Genomic DNA, 20,694 nt, shown 5'->3' with positions numbered 1-20,694 from the left:
AAGATGTTTTATAAAGATTTACAAACTAATTCCAATATTTATATGGAAAGGCAATGGTAAGAAAATAGCCAAAACAGTTCTGACAAAGAGAAACAAAATAATTTCTTTCTATTACTTATTTATTCAATCCTTTAATTATATCATATATTTATAAAATATCAGCATTTTATACTATAGGTTATAATCCAAACTACATTATTAAATTTATCACTCAAATGATTCTAGGTTTGGTTATTAGAAGCTGCCATAGAGTGAATGCTTGTATTCCTCCAAAAATTCGTATGTTGAAACGTAACGCCCAACACAATGGTATTTGGAGGCAGGACTTTTGCAAGGTGATTAGGTAATGGCAGGGAGCCCACATAAATGTGATTAGCGCCCCTGTTTAAAAGACCCCAGAGACCTCTTTTGCATCTTCTGCCATCACCAGACGCCAAATCTGTTAGTGCCTTGATCTTAAACTTCCCAGCCTTAAGAGCTGTGAGAAGTAAATTTCTGTTGTTTATCAGCCACGCAGTCTATGGTATTCTTTCATAGCATCCCACAGGGACTAAGAAAGGAACTCCTCCAGGTTGGGTCATGTATCCCTTTGACATGCCCCCATCTTTTTGTTTTTAAGAGCATTTCTATACTTTTTAACATTACAAGATGCTTCAGCCTTATCTTAGTTCTTCTTGCTCAGACCCTGAATCATTGATGTCTTCAAGGAGTCCTGGTTGATTTTTTTCAACAATGTTACTGCAGAACAAGATCCCAACATGGGGTATACAAGTAATTACTGTGTCTATGCCCTCTCGGCAGACAGAGATAGGAAGTAAATGTTTATGTATTAGCACATGTATACAGATCTCTACAATAATTTCCATGTCTATTGTCTGCATCTTTATTAAGTTAACATGAGCTCAAGCTGATGTCTTTGATCCTAATCCAGTACCACATGATACATTATATCCTTCTTCCCCTGCATCTCTGTAGCTCTTCTGTTCTTAGTAAGAAACCAGGCTCTCACCATCCACTATCCTTTTTTTTACTTATTTAACTCCAGTATACATGTACAGCGATTTCAGGATTGTTAACCCTTTCTTCCATGAGAAACAATTTTAACAATTACAGTGCAGTGATTATGTAGTTATTTTTCTTTTAGCCTTATAGTTTTCTGTCAAACCACTGTTTTCCAAAGTTACATAAGGTAGTTCATACTCCCCACCCTCTTCAGTGAACTTATATCACACACAGATTTTTTTGTCAAAGTCTGCATTCTATCTTAGGACTCACCAAGCTCTTTTTTGATATTTTTAAATTTGCATATATTAAAGTTCAGTTTTAGTGCTGTAAAGTGCTATGAGTTTGACAAATGCATAATGGATCCGACAATATCATACAGATTAGTTCCATCACCCAGAAATCCCCCTGTACTGTCCTAGTGAAATACTGTCTTCTTACTTATCGCAAAGATGTAAGTATCCACTTATCTCTTTTCTATCTCTATTAGTTTCTCCTTTGTTACAGAATGTCATTAGAATTGAATTGTACACTATAGAGTCTTTTGCTATAGCTTCTTTCACTTAGCAAAATGCATTTGCAGTTTATGCATTCTGTTATGTGAATTATTAGCCCAATGGATTTCAATTTGTTATCAATTTACCTACTGAAGGACATTTTGATTGCTTCTAATTGCTAGTAATTATAAATAAATCTATAAACATTCATGTGTGGGATTTTGTGTGGATTTAAATTTTTACTTCACTTGGGTTAATATGTGGCAAGTACATGGCTGGGTTGTATGGGAAGTCTAACTTTATAAGAAACATCTGAACTGCCTTCCCAAGTGGTCCTAACATTTTTCTAAGACAGCAATAAATGAAGCTGCTTCATGCTCCACATTTTTCCCAGCATTTGGAACTGTCAGAATTTTTTTTTTTTTTTTTAGCTGTCCAAATAGGGTTAGAGTGGTATTTCGTTGTTGTTTTAACTTGCAATTTCTTAATGACAATTTACGTTCAGCATCTTTTTAAAAGTAAACTTGCCATCCTTACATCTTCTTTAGGATGTAGCCATTCAGATCTTTTCCAAGGTTTTTTTATTGAGCTGTTTCTTTTCTTATTATTGAGTTTCCAGAGATGTTTTTATCCAGTTTATTCTGGACACAAGTTTTTTATCAGACATGAAATATTCAAATATTTTCTTTCACTTATCTTTAAAAAAACTTTAATTTTTATTTCAGGGTAGAAGGGCAGGTTTGATACATAGGTAAACTTGTGAAATGGGGGTTTGTTGTACAGATTATTTCCCTTCACAGTGACTTGTGTAGAGTAAAAGTTTTCAATTTTAATAGAGATTAATTTTTCTATTTTTTTTCTTTCATTCATTGTACTTTTGGTGTTTTATGTAAAAACTAACCACCACACTCAAAGTCACCTAGATTTTCTCCTAGACATTTCACAATTTTGCATTCACACTTATTGCATGTAAACATTGAACTGTTCCAGGGCTATTTTTTTAGAAAGGTTAACCCTTTTTTATCGAATTTCCTTCCCAATGCTGCCAAAAATAAGCTGATAGTTGCTTAGGTCTATTTCTGGGATCTCTATTCTCTTGTATTAATTTATATGTCTATCATTAATTTATATGTCTATCATTAATTTATATGTCTATCATTAATTTATATGTCTATCATTACTTGATCATTGTAACATTACAAGAAGTCTTAAAATTAAGACTTTCAGGTGTGTCTTCTGACTTCGTTCTTTTTTCAAAATTATCTTGGCCTTTCTATTACCTTTGCCTCGCTATACATCTTAGAAATATTTTGTCAATATCTACATAAAATCTTGCTAGATTTGATTCAAATTGCACTAAATCCATAGAACAAAATTGTAAACAATTAACATCTTAACAATTTTGTATCTTTCCATCCATGAGTATGGTACATCTCTCCAAGTATTTGGAGCTTCTTTGATTTATTTCACCAGTAATTTATAGGTTTCTAATAATATCCTGAACTTATTTTTTTAGATTGATACCAAAGTACTTCACTTATTTGGGTGCTGTAAAAAAATGATATTAGTTTATATACTTCAATTATAATTGTTCATTACTGGTATATAGAAAAGCAATTGACTTTTGCATATTGACCTTGTCTCTTTCAGCCTTACTAAATCTCTTATTATTTCCAGGAGGTTTTTCTGGTAGAATTTTAGGGGCTTTCTATAGAGACAATCATGTCATTGGCTAATCATCAGGAAACAATGGTCAGCATGGTAATAGATCACATTGCCTTGTTTACCATGCTTCCTGCCTCACTTCATTTACTTTTGCTATACTAGGATTGCATCCTTCCTCAAATAAATCTTTAGCACTTAATCCTTGCCTAAGGCTCTGATTTCTAGAGAGTGCAGGCTGTCAGCAACCTCTCACCTGCCTCAAAATAATTTTAATCATTTGATTTTAATATAAAATGTTGAGACAGAAACACCACATAAAAATATGTGTAACTATTACAAGGTGAACCACTTCATAATAATTGCAATCACTACCAAGATCAAGAAACAGAATTTTGATAGCAGTCACATAAATCCATTTGTGTGTTCCATTACAATTGCAATGCTCACATCATCAGCAAAAACTACAATTCTCAACCTTTAAGAAATTACTGCCTTGCTTTCCTGACTAGTTTAATCATCCTAGCTTGAATTGTTACACATTATAGCTTAGTATTGTATATTTTGTAATTCTATATGTTTTAAGTCTATTTTAATCTATAGATTCTCTGTATAGCCCATTCACTTTCTTCCAATCTACTTGTTGAAGAACTCAGGTATTTTGACAGTCGATTTTTCCATGATGTGGGTTTTGCTCATTTCATCCACATGGTGCAATTAAACGTATTCATCTGTTTCAAGTTCCTCTTACACGTTTCCTGTACTAAACCTGGAATCAGTCATTTCTCCAAGAAGCCCTAGATTCTCACATCAAGAAAAATTACTGTAATACCACAATCTGAACCTAGGAATGATTATATTTGTTGGAATGGTCAATGTTATTAGAATTTTGAGTGGACGAAGCCAGCAGGTAAATAGGTAAATGGGTGGTAGATAGATTAACCATGAATCCACCATATATATAATTTAAACAGAAGAATCTAACGACTTTCCCTAAGCTCCTCTATATTACATTTAAAATTAGAATATTCAGTAAGTATTCATTTGCTTTATCTGACATTATACATGCAACAATTATAAAATACTAATACTATATCCCCCAATATAATTACTGAAAACATTTTTAAAATATTTGCATATACTATCCCCATTCTTCTCTTTTTAAAAACATTGTCCTCCTGCATCTACACTGTCAAACCACATAGATTTTTTTTTTTGTTAAGACAGAGTCTAACTCTGTCACTCAGGCTGGAGTGAAGTGGCATGATCTTGGCTCACTGCAACCTCCACCTCCCAGGATCAAGTGATTCTCATGCCTCAGCCTCCTGAGTAGCTGGGATTACAGGCACATGCCACCACGCCTGGCTAATTTTTTAAAATTTTTAGTAGAGACAAGGTTTCACCATGTTGGCCACACTGGTCTCAAACTCCTGACCTCAAGTGATCTGCCTGCCTCAGCCTCCAAAAGTGCTGGGAATACAGGCATGAGCCACCACGCTCAACCCTAGATATTTTAAAAGACAATTTTTGAATCTTTTGAGTAAAAATTTGTTAACAATATATGCACATATAAATCACAAAAGAAATTATTAATTTGACTAAAGGAAAATTAATAATTTTACATGACAAGATTTCATTAAAAACTAAAAAGTCAAAAAACAGATTAAAAAAAGATATTTCAACATACATAAGATAATGTAAAGTAATACCTGCAATTTCTAAAGAATATCTCTATATTTTTATAAAAGTAGTGAAGGCCTCAGGATAAGAAAAATGTGAAGCTCCATCTCTTCTCCCTTATTATTCTTCCATTTATCCTACTTAGCTCCAGAGAAACTTTACAAAATATTCAGAGTTAATAAAGACCCTTCTGCCAAAATATCTCCTTTGTTACAATCAATTATGTGGATAAATAAGCAAACTTTCCTTGGCAATTAGAAGCAGAATGAAGTCTTTTATTTTTGAGATAGTACAACATTACTATGAAGTAAAAGTGAAAGCAATGTACACAGCTGTACCATAAACAGTTTTCCTTCACAGACCATTCCCATAAATGCCATTCCCAAAAACACATCCCTGAGGTAACCCATTTCCTGGTTTCCCTCTCAGATGTTTCTTTATGCAACTATATACAAGTATCAATATAAATTAAGTTGTACTTTGTTCTTACAAAAAGGAAACAAATAAACATTTTCTCTTCTTCACTTTTCTTACTCAACAGTGTATCTTGGAGATATACATTTTTTTTTTTTTGAGATGGAGTCTCACTCTGTTTCCCAGGCTAGAGTGTAATGGTACCATCTCAGCTCACTGCTACCTCTGCCTCCCGGGTTCAAGCAATTCTCCTGCCTCAGCCTCCCAAAGTGATACTCAAGCTGGGATTACAGGTGCACGCCACCACGCCGGGCTAATTTTTGTATTTTTAGTAGAGACGGGGTTTCACCATGTTGGTCAGGCTGGTGTCGAACTCCTGACCTCGTGATCCGCCCATCTCAGCCTCCCAAAGTGCTGGGATTACAGGCATGAGCCACTGCGCCCGGCCCACTTTCTTTTTATTGATACAGAAAACCCTCAGGTTTCCAACCCTCATATAATAGCAACTGAATGAAAGTCCCATAAAGTATATAAGTAGTCATCTTTTGATGTCCATTTGTGTTGCCACCAGACTCGTGTAATCACTTGTGTAATGATGCAGAAAAAATGTGTCATGCAATACAGAAATATTAATTGCAAATAGTGGGTATGACAGGAACTAGGGAGAGGATGGGGCAATACAGGAACTGAGATACAGGAGTTAATGGAGTTCAGTGTAGAGCTAGAAGGCAGCTTGATAAACTTGGGTTTTGTGAGAAAATAAAGGGGAAAAGAAACAAACAAATGAGTCTGGTAGTCACAGAGGGAGAGACACAAAAAGGAATTAAGAAAGAAACTGAGCAGGAAGTGGGAAAGCGAAGGGAGCACTGAGGACAAAAGTGCTATGTCAGGATTGAAGAATGTGTGAGACGCAGGAAAAGGGGCTGTAGGCTACCACTCCCTCTGCCCTCTCTCTCCATTCCACCCTCAGCCCAAAGACACAGAAAGCCCAGCTGTCCCTTATCACATCGCCTCCCAGACACAGTTCCATTTTCCTCCCTCATCTGAAGCTGGCATAATAACGTGGGTGACATTAGATAAAATGCCTCTTTCTAAGATCTTCCATCCACGCCTGAGAAGGCCCACCAATCTGAGATGCACCTGTAGGAGCACGCATTCAGCCTTAAGATTGCTAAGCAGTTAGGGTCGGCGAGTGAGTTCACTCTCACAAATGCCAATCGGAAAACCCAAAGAAAGGCACTATCGCTACTGGACACTGCAAGCAGGAATCGACGACGAAAATTTGAAGCTTGTGCTGGCCCTGAGATTACTCAGGGAAGTGCTAGTGAGTTTACACAATAAGATGACACCTTGAAACCACGTGGCAATGTAGAGGAAGACAATCTCGGCACATAGGATCAAATATGTATGTCAGAGGTAAGAAAATATATCACACTTGGCCGGGTGCAGTGGCTCACGCCTGTAATCCCAGCACTTTGGGAGGCCGAGGCGGGCCAATCACAAGGTCAGGAGATCGAGACCATCTTGGCTAACACAGGGAAACCCCGTCTCTACTAAAAAACACAAAAAAATTAGCCGAGCGTGGTGGAGGGCGCCTGTAGTCCCAGCTGCTTGGGAGGCTGAGGCAGGAGAATGGTGTGAACCCGGGAGGCGGAGCTTGCACTGAGCAGAGATCGAGCCACTGCACTCCAGCCTGGGTGACAGAGCGAGACTCTGTCTCAAAAGAAAAAAAAAAAAGAAAGAAAGAAAAGAAAGAAAGAAAGAAAGAAAATATATCACACTTCTCTTGTTTTTCCCATTATCAGGACCAAGGGTTCAAAACATTGAACATCTTTCAGATGTTTACACTTCTCACATTTATTTTGCAACATGCATTATAAGTACAGAGGGCTAATAAATGTACACATCTATTTAAAAAATAATGAACTGATCTTCCATGGAAAAAGAATTTAATACAAATTGAAGCCATGTCATAGCTTAAATATCCATTGTAGATCATGAGCTGTTTGATTTTGAGAATGATCACTTTGTTTCAATTAGTACTATCAGATTACTCAAATCCATGATGAGGATTTGAACTGTACTCAGGACAGACTTAATTTTTAAGGAGTTGATAGCAGCGTTTCATGCCATCTCCAAAGGCCTGTATGAATTTGTCATTCCTCAGGGTGAAGATAAAAGGGTTCAGAAAAGGGGTCACCACTAAAACCAGCAGTGACACTACCCTGTTATACTCGGCTGCCTGCGTTTATTTGGATTTCACGTAGAGAAACAAGCAGCTGCCGTAGCCAATCACAACATAGGTGAAGTGGGAGGCACAAGTGGAAAAGGATTTCCTCCGGCCAGAGGCTGATGGAATCTTGAGGATGGTGGAGATGATGTAGGTGTAGGAGACAATTGTGGGGATCAAAGAACCGATGATAATGAAAACAGCCATTAGAAAAAGAATAAACTCTGTGAAAAGAGTGTCCTCACAGGATACCTTGAGCAATTGTCCTCGGTCACAATAAAAATGATCTAACACACTTGATTTGCAGAAAGTAAGCTGAAAAGTGGCATAAACTGGCCAGATTTCAGAAAGAAACCCCAAAACCCATGAAACAATTATCACCCAAATGCAGGTGCTGCTGTTCATAATGATGTTGTACCTCAAAGGGTTACACACAGCCACATAACGGTCCACAGCCATCACTCCCATTAATGCCAACTCCGAGGTACCCAAAGAAAGGTATAAATATAGCTGTGCAGCACAGGCTGTCAAAGACATGATCTGAGTGCTTGGAAGCAGCAACCCCCAGAGCATAAAAGGGACAGCGGTGCATGTGATCAGGATCTCCAGGACACAGAGGTGGCCCAGGAAAAAATACATGGGGGACTGTAGATGTTTATCAACACAGAGAGTGATGATGATGACCGCGTTTCCCATCACTGTCACTGCATACAAGAGGAAGAAGGTTGCAAATAAGATACGTCGTATTTCTTGGGAGCCAGGGAAGCCTAAGAGAAAAAATTCAGTGGCGCTAGAGTAATCCCCCAACATTTACTTCTGAGTGCTTTTCCCTTCTGAAATTTAGCGAAAAAAAAAGAGTTAATATGGCTTCCCATCGCATCAGAAGTAGAAACTGTTCTGAAATCCCCCTCCTGCTCACAGGCTGCACAGCATGACTAGAATGGTAGGCATTTGTCTTCTACCATTCCCTGTATATGGTCAGGTGCAATTTTTCTTTTCTTTTCTTTTTTTTTTTTTTTTTTTGAGATGGAGTTTCACTCTTGTCACCCAGGCTGGAGTGCAATAGCACGATCTCAACTCACTGTAAGCTCCACTGCAACCTCCCAGGTTCAAGAGATTCTCCTGCCTCAGCATCCCGGCTAGCTGAGATTACAGGCATGTGCCACCACACCCAGCTAATTTTTTTGTATTATTAGTAGAGATGGGGTTTCACCATGTTGGCCAGGCTAGTCTCAAACTCCTGACCTCAGGTGATCCACCTGTCTCGGCCTCCCAAAGAGCTGGGATTATAAGTGTGAGCCACCACGACCAGTTTAGGGGCAATTTTTCTAACTATGCACAATATGCCAAGAAAATTGAGTTGGCCAAGAAGATGATCCCAGTCCCCAGTGCCATACCTTAGACATGAGAGCCTATACCCTGCCCAGCATGCACCATTGCACCCTCAATGCTCAGTTCACCTGCCTCCCACTCTGCTCTGAACAGCCAGCAGTCAGCCTCCAGGACCACACTGTGTTCCTTTCTACCACTAACTCCCTTCCACCTGGAAGGTCCTAAACTACTCTGTCTGCCAAGTATTTTCTGTCCTGTAAATTCCTGCTCCAGTATCATGTTCTATACAAAAGTTTTCCTGGCCAATGCCCCTGAGCTGGCTACTTTTGTTTCATCAGAATGTAGGTTCCATTTACAGGATGTTTATTTTAAAGCTTCTGCCTTACCTTCATCATCATTGCTGTGTGTTGGTGAGAGTGAGGGTAGGGAAGTCTCCTGAGGAGTTTCTATAAATTCTCGAGGGCAAGAACTGAGTATCTCTCAATCTACTGGCCAGCTGGTTCCCTGCATGGATTACTCCTTTCTTCCTCCCTATCTTGGGAAGAAAGCCTCCCTTGCTCCTGTCCTCGGTAAATGTGTCTTCTCACAGAAGGCAGGCAACCAGCACCTGGGCTGAGTTGAGCCTCACCATCTCTCTCTAAGACTCTGACAACTCTTTTCACTGTTCTTAGAGAAAGCAAATTCAGGCGAAATACAGAGGAAGAACTTCTATCCTCAGACTCTAACTGTCCCACACTGAACTTATGCTGGATCTGACAAATAGGAGACTTTAGTCCGATTTCAACATCCTCTGCCTTCAGGATAATCCAAAGCCCTGGATCCATCAGGAGACCAAAGCCACCACGTGTGACATCTGGGTTCACCCCATGTCCTAAATACAGATGGCTTTGGTCTCAGTCTAACAGTAAATTTAGGAAGTCACCTCAGGGCCTATATTTCTTCTATGAACACATTTTTCTCCCAAAATCATATTAGAAATTGAAGATTCCACTGTCACTCACATGAAACAGACCCTGCATCCTGAGTAACTTGGAATTCCTGGGCTTTATTTTTCACTTCTTCCAAGTTTTTGGTCAAGTATCTGAGTTCAGATTTTCTCTTCATTCTAAAAGAATACACACCACCTTTCACTCTCTATCACCTGATCAGAATGTATTTATCTTTTTAGCGCTCATCATGAGAAATTATATGTTTACTTTTTATTTTCTGACTCATTTTACAATGTAAGCACCACGAAAACAAAAAGATTGTCATTTTTGTTCACTATATCTCATACAGAATGAGGTGGTACTACTTTTGAGTGAATCAATGAATTGATCAATTAAAGAATGAATCTGTGAACAAAGCCCCTCCAAATCTGGCTATAGCCAACGCTAAAAGAAACTGCTTTCTCTCCCTTCTGTCTTCACTGAGACAGTGCTCAGTCATAATTCAGTCCTCTCTCTGAGACCCCTTATAAAATGGCAGTTGGGTAACAAGGACAGACTTGACGGAAGAGCTCAGTAGAGTGATTTCCACAATCTCTCTTTACCCAGGACCAGATGAAAAGAAGGTAGAGATGATGTCAAAGATGGTTTTGACAACGGCAAGGAGTTGTACTGCATCCAGCAATGAATCAGAGAACTGAAAGTGCTCTCTACTGTACAGGAGGAATTTGGAGATGAGCCAATCTCCTTTGCCTGTCTCATAGCTTACCCATTAGGGTCTGAATGTCCTTGTTCTAGAAATTTGGCAGGTCTAAAACTTTCCATCCTGAACCTCTCTCACTCTTTTCTACACAGATGGAAACTGCTGGAATTCACTTACCTTCAAAGAAATTGAAGTGAAAAGCCATATGACTCTAAGTCTCAACCGAGACTACATCATGCCTGATTAGTGCTGAGACTGCTCTGTGGCCCAGAAGAAGCTACTGCTTCCTCCCTCTCAGTGAACGAGAAAACTGTCTTTACATATGTATTTAGGAAAAGGTCCGGAAATCATAGTGCCATGGCATGCCCCACAGTTTCTCTCTTTCTCTCTCCCTCTGTCTTTTCCTCCACAACATATCTCTAAGGAATGTTATTCATTGAGGAAAGTTAGTTCAGAAAAACCCTAGGGATGCAGTGAAGGAGAAAACAAAGAAAGTTTCAGATCTTCCCTCCTAAGGCTAATCAAGATTTAGAACTCCTAGAAGTTTCGTATAATGAGCAAAGTTAAAATCTTCCTCATCAACAGTGTGCCAACATCCAGGCTTCTTTTCGCTACACTTTGAATCCTGGTTAGCATCAAACTGTTCGAGTCAACCCCCTGTGCTTTTTAAAATTTATTTATTTATTTATTTATTTTGAGACAGAGTCCCACTCTGTCACCCAGGCTGGAGTGCAGTGGTGCAATCTTGGCTCACTACAACCTCCGCCTCCCCAGTTCAAGCGCTTCTCCTGCCTCAGCCTCCTGAGTAGCTGGGACTACAGGCACGCGCCACCACGCCCGGCTAATTTTTGTATTGTTAGTACAGATGGGGTTTTACCATGTTGGCCAGGATGGTCGTGATCTCTTGACCTCGTGATCTGCCTGCCTCGGCCTCCCAATGTGCTCTTATGTTTATTTCCCTAATTCCACTTAGCCCTACAAAGCCCAAGTTATCAGCAAGCAGAAAACTCCACAAAAGTTTCCCAGACACACATCAAAAATCCTCAGGGCGGGGAATGGTGCGTGATGTGAGCAAAATATTAGCCTAGGAAGCTCCAAGCTCCTTTCCCTCCAGAGAAACAAAAGAAAACAGCAGAAACTGTCAGAACCAACTTCACCAGAACTCTGGAAAACATTCAAAGTTTTTCAGGAACCAAGCAAACACTGATTCAAGAAGAAGACAACTTTAAAATGTTAGGAAAACTTTATCATGTTTTTATTTACCTGTGCCTACACTATCTCCAGCTCAGCGGCAGTCTGCATCTCCAGTATGGAACTTGGGACCCCACTTCCAGAGGGAGCAGAACAAACCTTAATCAGAAAGTACTGTGTATGTCTATTCAAATAGGTCTGGGGCTACCTGAAGGACTCACACAAGGTCCTCACCTTGTTCACCCAACATAGCAGAACTCACTCATGGTGAAAAGTGGCAGGTATTGCTCAAGAGCATTGTAAGAACAACTATAATCCTACAGTTACCTAGAGTAAAGATTACTACTGAGACATGCAACCCACCGTCTAATGCCTCAGAGGAAATGTTGGGGAAAGTTTTTTTTTGGGGGGTGGAATTATGGAGTTCAAATGTACCTGTGGGGGAAATGATGGCCAACTACACACAGCCATGGAGCACCTCTCCCACTGAGAGAGCTCAAAATATCAAGTAAACCAACATATTTCAAACAGATCTTCATAGAGAAAACAGAGTTTATAGAGAAGCTATGCAGATGCCTAAGCTGAAGAGGGAGGAAGCTGGAAATCCTGTACAAGGTTTCTCAGCACTAGTACTAGTCACCAGCCCTAAATACCAACTAAGTAAGGGGTGAATGAATTGATTGCACAGATACTCACTCTTGCTGTAGACCTCTAGGATACTAGTTACAAAAGACCCCACAACCCCCACAGACATTTAAATTGGCAGAGAGATCTTCCCAAAAAGTAGGCAGAGACAGCTCCAGCCTAATGGAGTCTAGGAGATTTTTGCACGTCGTGCAGCTGCAGCAAAATGCTACCATAGGTGCCCATTCTCCAAGGCTCTCATCTTCCTCTGAGTACCTCTAACCCCAGCTGGCTGCTGGACCAGGACAGAACAGGGCTTCCTGTGTGCTTGTGGCATTTCTGTTCTGCATAACCCTTATCTGCCAGCTCCTTCCAAGTCAACTGCCTGGCTGCTCCCACAAGGGCATGTACACAGCACAGCCTTCACTGTCCAGCATAAGTGCTTTGCTGGCAGCCCCACCTGAATGCTTTCCCCGGGGCCTGGAAGCATTTTGGCTCCCCTAACACAGCCAGCAGCCAACCTTGAGAGGTCAGAGGACAAAGCGATGAGCCAGGTCCCAATACCCCATAAGGAGCAGCACACAATTCAAGAGTGCCAAGCTGAGATCTTTGGCTAGTGCTTATGCAGGGAAAGAGCCCCCACTCTCAGAGCACTAAGAAGACTAAGACGCAGGCTCATGGTCAGGTGTGGCAGTGGGGCATTCCTCTTTCCACAGGGCAGGTCCAGAAAGGGTGTGGCCCGTCTGTCAGACATAGGTTTTGCCCAGGGGAACCCCACAGCTTGGAACACCAAACAAATGAAATGCAGGCATGGTGCCAGTGATTGGAGGAGGCTCCCCTAAAACCTGGCAATGGAACTGGCAAGGATGTCATCTTTCTCCCACCCCCCCACCACAGAGTACTGCTGTAAATGCACTGAAAGATAAAAGATCCATACAGTTGAGTAAGAGCCTATCTGCTGGCTGTTACTCTTCAGTGCTATCTACTGGATCATAGCCCAAGTTACTACACCAAAAATGTTGTTCCAGTATATATCACCTGTAAAACCCAGGGCAAGAACCTAGCGACAAATAAAGGTCCTGTGCAGAGCCTTGGCCCTCTGAAAGGACTCAGAGACAAAGCCAATCAACTATACTCAATTTATACCACAATTAAACCCTCAAGAAAAATAAAAAATTTTTCAAAGCCCCATTCAAATGAAAGCAAATTCAAAAAGACAAAGGGACACCAGCCCTTTCAAATAAGAAAGAACCAGCACAAGAACACTGGCAATTCAGAAAGTCAGAGTGTCCCCTTACCTCCAAATGAGCATACTAGCTCCCCAGTAATGGTTCTTAAACAGATTGAAATGACAGATATTGAATTCAGAACTGGAATGGTAAGGAAGCTCACCAAGATAAAGGGAAAAGTTAAATCAATCCAATGAATTCATTAAAACATGCAAGAGTTGAAAGATGAAATGGCCATATTAGGAAACAATCAAATAGAACTTCTGAAATTAAAACATTCATTACAAGAAATTCATAATACGATCTGGAAAAATAACAACAGAATAGACCAAGCTTGGGAAAGAATCTAAGACCTTGAAGACAGGTCTTTCAAACAAAGTCAGCAAGACAAAAATAAAGATAAAAGAATTTTTAAATATGAAGAAAATTTCTGAGAATTATGAGAATATATAAAGAGACCAAACCTATGACACATTGGTATTCATGAGAGAGAAGGAGAGAGAGTAGGCAACTTGGAAAACACATTTAAGAATATAATTCTTGAAAATTTCCCCAATCTCACCAGAGAGGTTGCCATGTAAATTCAAGAAATAGAGAAACCTCTGCAAGATACTATACAAGACAATCATCCACAAGACACACAGTCATCAGATTCACCAAGCTAAATAAAAAAGAAAAATCTTCAAAGAAGCTAGAGAGAAAGGTTAGGTTACTTACAAAGGGAACTCTATTAGGTTAAGAGCGTATGTCTCACCAGAAATCTTACAAGCCAGAAAAGGTTGTCGGCCTATTTTCAGCATTCTTAAAATTTTAACAGAGAATTTCATATCATAAGCTAAGCTGTATAAATAAATGAGAAACGAAATTCATTTCAGACAAGCAAATACTAAGGGAATTTGTAATCACTAGACAAGCCTTACAAGAGGTGCTTAGGGAGTACTCAACATGGAAACAAAAGGATACCTGCTACCACAAAAACACACTTAAGCACAAAGGCCACAGACACTATAAAGCAATTACTTCAAGCCCACAAAACAACAAGCTAACAACACAATGAAAGGACCAAGATCTCACATATTAATATTAACCTTCAACATAAATGGTCTAAATAACCCACTTGTAAGGTATAGAATGATAAGTTAGATTTAAAAATAAGACTCAATTGTCTGCTGTCTTCAAGAGACCGATCTCACATGAAAAGACACCCACAGCCTCAAGGTAAAGATACGGGGAAAGATAAATCATGGAAAGAAAAACCAAAAAAGAGCATGGGTCATTATTCCTATATCATATAAAATAGACTTTAAACCAACAACAATCAAGAAGAATGGAGAAGAGACTTACATAATAATAAAGGGTTCAATTCAACAAGAAGACTGAGCTATCCTGAATATATATATACCTGACGTAGCAGCACCCAGACTCTTAAAACAAGTTCTTCTTGGCCTATTAAATGACAGTGACAAAATAATACTGGGAGACTTCAACACCCTATTGGCAGCATTAGACAAATCATCAAGGCAAAATACTAAAAAATTCTAGATTTTTAATTTTTTTTATTTTTTCATTTATTTGAGATGGAGTCTCGCTCTGTCACCCAGGTTGGAGTGCAGTGGCGCGATCTCAGCTCACTGCAAGCTCCGGGTCCCAGGTTCACACCATTCTCCTGCCTCAGCCTCCCAAGTAGCTGGGACTACAGGTGCCCGCCACCAGCCTGGCTAATTTTTTTGTATTTTTAGTAGAGATGGGGTTTCACCGTGTTAGCCAGGATGGTCTCGATCTCCTGACCTTGTGATCCACCCACCTCAGCCTCCCAAAGTGCTGGGATTACATGCGTGAGCCATTGCACCTGGCAGAAATTCTAGGTTTAAAACTTAACACTCAACCAATTAGACATCTGCAAAATATTCCACTCAATAACCACAGAATATACATGTTTCTCCTCTGCACATGGAGCATATTCTAAGATTGACAACATACTTAGTCATAAACAAGTCTTAATAAATTCAAAAAATTTAAATTATGCCAAGCATACTCTCAGACCATAGTGCAATAAAAATAGAAATGAATATCAAGTATTTCTTTTCATGGAAATTTAACAACTTGCTCCTGAACGACTTTTGGGTGAATGATGAAATTAAGGCAGGAATCAAAAAATTCTTTGAAGTTAATGAAAATTGACACACAACATATCAAAAATTTTGGCCTGCAACAAAAGCAGTGTTGGGGAAAGTTTATAGTGTTAAACACCTACATCAAGAAGTTACAAAGATCTCAAATTAACAATCTACTGTCACACCCAGCGGAACTAGAAAAAAAAAAAAAGAACAAATCAATCCCAAGGCTAGCAGAAGAAAAGAAATAACTAAAATTAGAGAAGAACTGAACAGAATCAAGATGCAAAAATCCATACAAAATATCAATGACACCAAAAGTTTGGTTTTTGAAAGTATAAATGAGAGATAGACTGTTAGCTAGATTACCAACAAAAGAGAGAGAGAAGATCTAAATAAGTACAATGAGAAATGACAAAGATGACACTACAACTGATCCCATGGAAATACAAAATATGTTCAGAGATCATTATGAACACCTCTATGCACATAAATTAGAATATCTAGAGCAGTTTCAGAGAGCAAGATGGTCAACTAGCCGTAACCAGGTGGAACAGCTGCCACGAGGTACCCAGATGACTGGCGCACTACTTACAGATCTTCAGAGGGAAAGCACTGAGAGTGGACAGAGGAAAGACACAGAAGGTGTTCTAAAGGGGAAGGAAGCTGGGAACCCTGCACAGGGCCACCATGCATTGAGACTGACTTCTGGCCCCACACAACTCCAGGGGATCTGGTGAGTTGAACTGGAAAGGAGCAACCTGTTCTCACGATGGGACTCTGCAATCCCGGCAGGAGATATGTTGACCACCATGGACACCTGAGTTGACAGGGAATGCTACTTAGAGAAGTGGTAGGGGCAGCACACCAGCCGAAGGTGAGCCCAGAAGGTTTGGTGTGGGAGCGTCTATAGTGGAGCATGTCCAGGGAAGCACAAATCTCCAAGTTCAACTTGCTACCATAGGAGAATTTAGCCCTAGGGGAAAGGTCAGACCTAAATTCTGCAGGGCAATCTTGGCCATCAGATAGGACTGCTCTGAACTGAGCACCCCTGGGTCTGCTGGGGCCTCAGTCTGGTAGCACCTGCTTAGAGGGCAGCCTTGGGTGTCTTCGGGGCCCACATCATAGCTCCTGTGCTGGTGGACTGTGCCTGGCTAGCAGAGAACTCCACTGAGGCAGCCCCTGTGGCCACTCAGCAGCCTGCCTGCTCCCTCCCCACACTGCAGCTTTCTCAGGGCCCATGGAAACCCCTCACATTGCTTTGCTGGTATGAGTGTGCACAGGCAGGTTTTGCCTTCCTTGCACTGCCAGCAAGCCTGTGTGCATGCACCCCACACTGCCACTGCTGCAATGGGAGTACACTCCACTCCCCTTTTCCCCACAAGACCCCCATTGCAGTCAAAGCCTTGGAAGGCACACAGTCAGCCAGTCCTGCCCCTGCCAGCACCCTGCCCTTGTGCCAGCACTGCCACACAAGTGAAACTAGGCACAGAGAACAGTGAAATCTCCCCCCTGTCCTGAGCTACCACTCTTGCCTGTGGCACACAGAGAATGCACACAGAGCTGAACCTACCAGCTCCCTGCCATTGTGCTACCACCACCACCAGTGCAACACTGTGCAAAGTTGCCAACAGGGGTCCCCACACCCTAGAACCCTGCTGCCTCCACCACTGTAGAAGAGAGAAGATCCAAAGATCCAAGAAGAGAGAAGATCCAAATACAATCAGAAATGACAAAGGAGATATTGCCACTGACCCCACAGAAATACAAAACCCTCAGAGACTACTGTGAACACTGCTATGCACACAAGCTACAAAACCTAGAAGAAACATATAAATTCCTGGAAACACATAGCCTAACAAGATTGTACCAGGGAGAAATTAAATTTATGAACAGACTAATAATGAATTCCAAAATTGAATCAGTAATAAAAAGCCTACCAACAACCAGAAAATCTCCAGGACCAGACAGATTCACAGCCGAATTCTACTAGATGTATAAAGAAGAGCTGGTGCCATTCCTAACGTAACTATTCCAAAACATTGAAGAGGAGGAATTCCTCCCTAACTCATTCTATGAGGCTAGCATTATCCTGATATGAAAACCTGGCAGAAACAAAACAAAAAAGAAAACTTCAAGCCAATATATTTGATGAACATAGATGCAAAAATCCTCAACAAAATATTGGCAAACTGAATCCAGCAACTCATCTAAAAGCTAATCCTCCACAGTCAAGTAGGCTTTATCACTGGGATGCAAAGTTGTTTCAATAATACAAATCAATAAATGTGATTTATCACATAAACAGAACTAAACATAAAAACCACATGATTATCTCAAGAGAGGCAGAAAAGACTTTTGATAAAATTCAAAACCCCATCATGTTGAAAACTCTCAATAAACTAGGTATTGAAGGAACATACCTCAAAATAATAAGAGTCGTCTATGACAAACCCACAGCTAACATCATACTGAATGGGCAAAAGCTGGAAGCATTCACCTTGAAAGCCAAAACAAGAAACTCTCTCTCACCACTCCTATTTAACATAATATTGGAAGTTCTGGCCAGAGCAATCAAGCAAAAGAAAGAAGTAAGACACCTAAGTAGGAAGAGAAGAAGTTAAACTATCGCTCTTTGCAGATGACGTAATACACCAACAACAGTCAATCTGAGAGCCAAATCAGGAATGCAATTCTATTCACAATTGACACACACACACACACACACACACGCCTAAGAATACAGCTAACCAGGAAAATGAAAGAGCTCTGCAAAGAAAACAAAACACTAACTCAAAAAAATCAGAGGTTACACAAACAAATGGAAAAACATTACATGCTCATGGATATGAAGAATCAATATCACTAAAATGGCCTTAACGCCTAAAGCAATTTATAGATTCAGTGTTATTCCTACTAAACTACCAATGGCATTCTTCACAGAACTGGAAAAAAAACTACTTTAAAATTCATAGGGAACCAAAAAAAAGATCCTGAGTAGCCAAGGCAATCCTAAGAATAGGTAGCCCATAAAAGCCACAGGTCTTGGTTAGGCCTCAGTGCTACAAATCTCAATGGCCATATGATTTGAGTGAGAGCCAAGGCTACATCAACGTCAGTGGCCATGGGATTCCTTCTGTGGCAGCCTGGCCTTAGAGCACCCCCTAGTGATACAACAGATGAAGCAATCACAAGCACAGGGACTTTACCGGCAAACTTGCCCCGAGTTTCTCAACCAGCTTACTGTTGAAGAACACTGCCAAACAAAGGCAGACTGTGAAGACTGCGTTAAGTACCTATTTCATTGTACAAACATCGACACACAGCCACAAGGTTAAGAAAAATCAGAGAATCATGACATCACTAAGCAGGCAAAATAAGGTGCCATTGAACAAAATAAGGTGCCACTGACTGACCCTAAAAAGATGGAGATGGAAGAACAGCCTAACAAAGAATTCAAAGTTCCTATTTTAACGAAGCTCAGAGAATCTCAAGAAAATACAGAAAAACAATACAGAAATTAGTGAGAAACTTAACAGAGAAATTGAAATTAAAAAAGAAATCGTGGAGCTGAAATATACAATAAACTAAATTTAAAATCCCAATACAGAGCATCAACAGCAGAATTGATCAAACAGAAGAAATGTGTGTGAACTCAAAGTATTTAACAATATACAGCAAGAGTAAAAAACAGAATGAAAATAAATTTTAAAGGCTTATGGGATAATATCAAAAGACCAAAAGTATGGGTCATCAGGATTCAAAAGAAGACAGAGAAAGCGAAAGGGGTATAAATAGTATTTAAGATATAATAGCAGAAAACTTTCCAAACCTAGAGAAAGATGTAAATATCTAGGTGTAAGATATGAGGTATCAGATTCAATCCAAATGAGATACCCCACGACGTATTATAATCAGTAGCAGACCTAAGATAAAAAGAGGATTCTAAAAGTAGCATCATAAAAAGATGCTAGAAGCTCTGCTCCATCAAAACTTGGAAGCAAACCAAAAAAGAAGAAGATAGAAAAGTTGGTAAAACGAAAGCTATCACATGAAAACTGTGAATGGATGTCCCTGCACAAGAGCTCTATACCAGGCCTACAGAACACAAAGCCAGAGCTTTGTTAGGTTTAGGTTTGAGATGTATGTAGAACTATTTGGGGAGGGGGGAAAGGAATTGCATTAAAAAATTAATAAGTAACTTATTAATTACAGAAAGAATAAATTTCATAAATTATGAAATATTTATATAAGCATATTATTACTAAATATGTACCAAAAAAAGAAGTTTTTGACTCTGAAGAGTACTACCATGAGTAAAATGGGAAAGAGAAACAATCTGCCATTTTCCTATATCAATCACTTACAATTACTTTAAATTTTTTAAACTATGCCTATATGATTATGATTTTTAAATAATTTAAATATTTAAATTAAAAATATAAATATAGTGAAAACATTACAGTCAATGATGAAAGGACAATTAAAAACATTTTCCTGGCAAAAACTACCACAAATTCAACAATATTTTTACATAAACTTCTGTTTATATTCACTGCAATAGCACAAATACACACTTGAAAGATACATGTAATCGAAACGTATTCTATGTTATGATTACTTACTGTTGCGCCTACATATACTGTTTATGTAGGCCCATGTTGTGATCTCAAAAGTTGGTAACTTCTGCGTACTTGTTAGCTAATATAAGATCATTTGACACGGTGCATAGAAGATTATGACCTAAACAGAAAATGAACAATGAAAAGTCTAGAAATAATTTTCTAAGGGAGGATAGTACAGAAGGTAGATTTACTATACATGAGCTATGTAGATGCTTTCTTGTGTCCCTTTGGTTTCAGCTGTTTCCTTTTAGTTTGGAGTCCAAGGGTTATTAATAGAAAGTTATATAAGTATTTACATATAAAAATGAGTATGTGAGTATAAAAGTAACTGTTTAGGCAGTTTTTTTGAATAGGGAGACTCCAAGTTTGGGTACACTCCTCTGATGCAGAGTCTATAATAAGCTCAGAGTTGCTAACCACTGAAAGTGCACCTGAGTGGAAAAGATGACATCAGGCACGGTATTC

At 39.5% G+C, this 20,694-nt stretch overlaps 1 protein-coding gene across 1 annotated transcript; it reads right to left on the bottom strand.

Annotated features, from left to right (window-relative positions):
- Positions 1 to 402: 402 nt before the first annotated feature.
- Positions 403 to 13,120, bottom strand: LOC107976111 (olfactory receptor 9A1). The gene has a single exon (XM_063815696.1). It carries the CDS (start codon positions 8,293 to 8,295, stop codon positions 7,504 to 7,506), a length of 792 nt encoding a protein of 263 aa, XP_063671766.1. The 5' UTR covers positions 8,296 to 13,120; the 3' UTR covers positions 403 to 7,503.
- Between the last annotated feature and the right edge of the window lie 7,574 nt (positions 13,121 to 20,694).

The sequence above is a fragment of the Pan troglodytes genome, chromosome 6, assembly GCF_028858775.2.
Source record: "Pan troglodytes isolate AG18354 chromosome 6, NHGRI_mPanTro3-v2.0_pri, whole genome shotgun sequence".
NCBI lineage: Eukaryota > Metazoa > Chordata > Mammalia > Primates > Hominidae > Pan > Pan troglodytes.
This window is presented reverse-complemented; position numbering and strand designations above follow the sequence as displayed.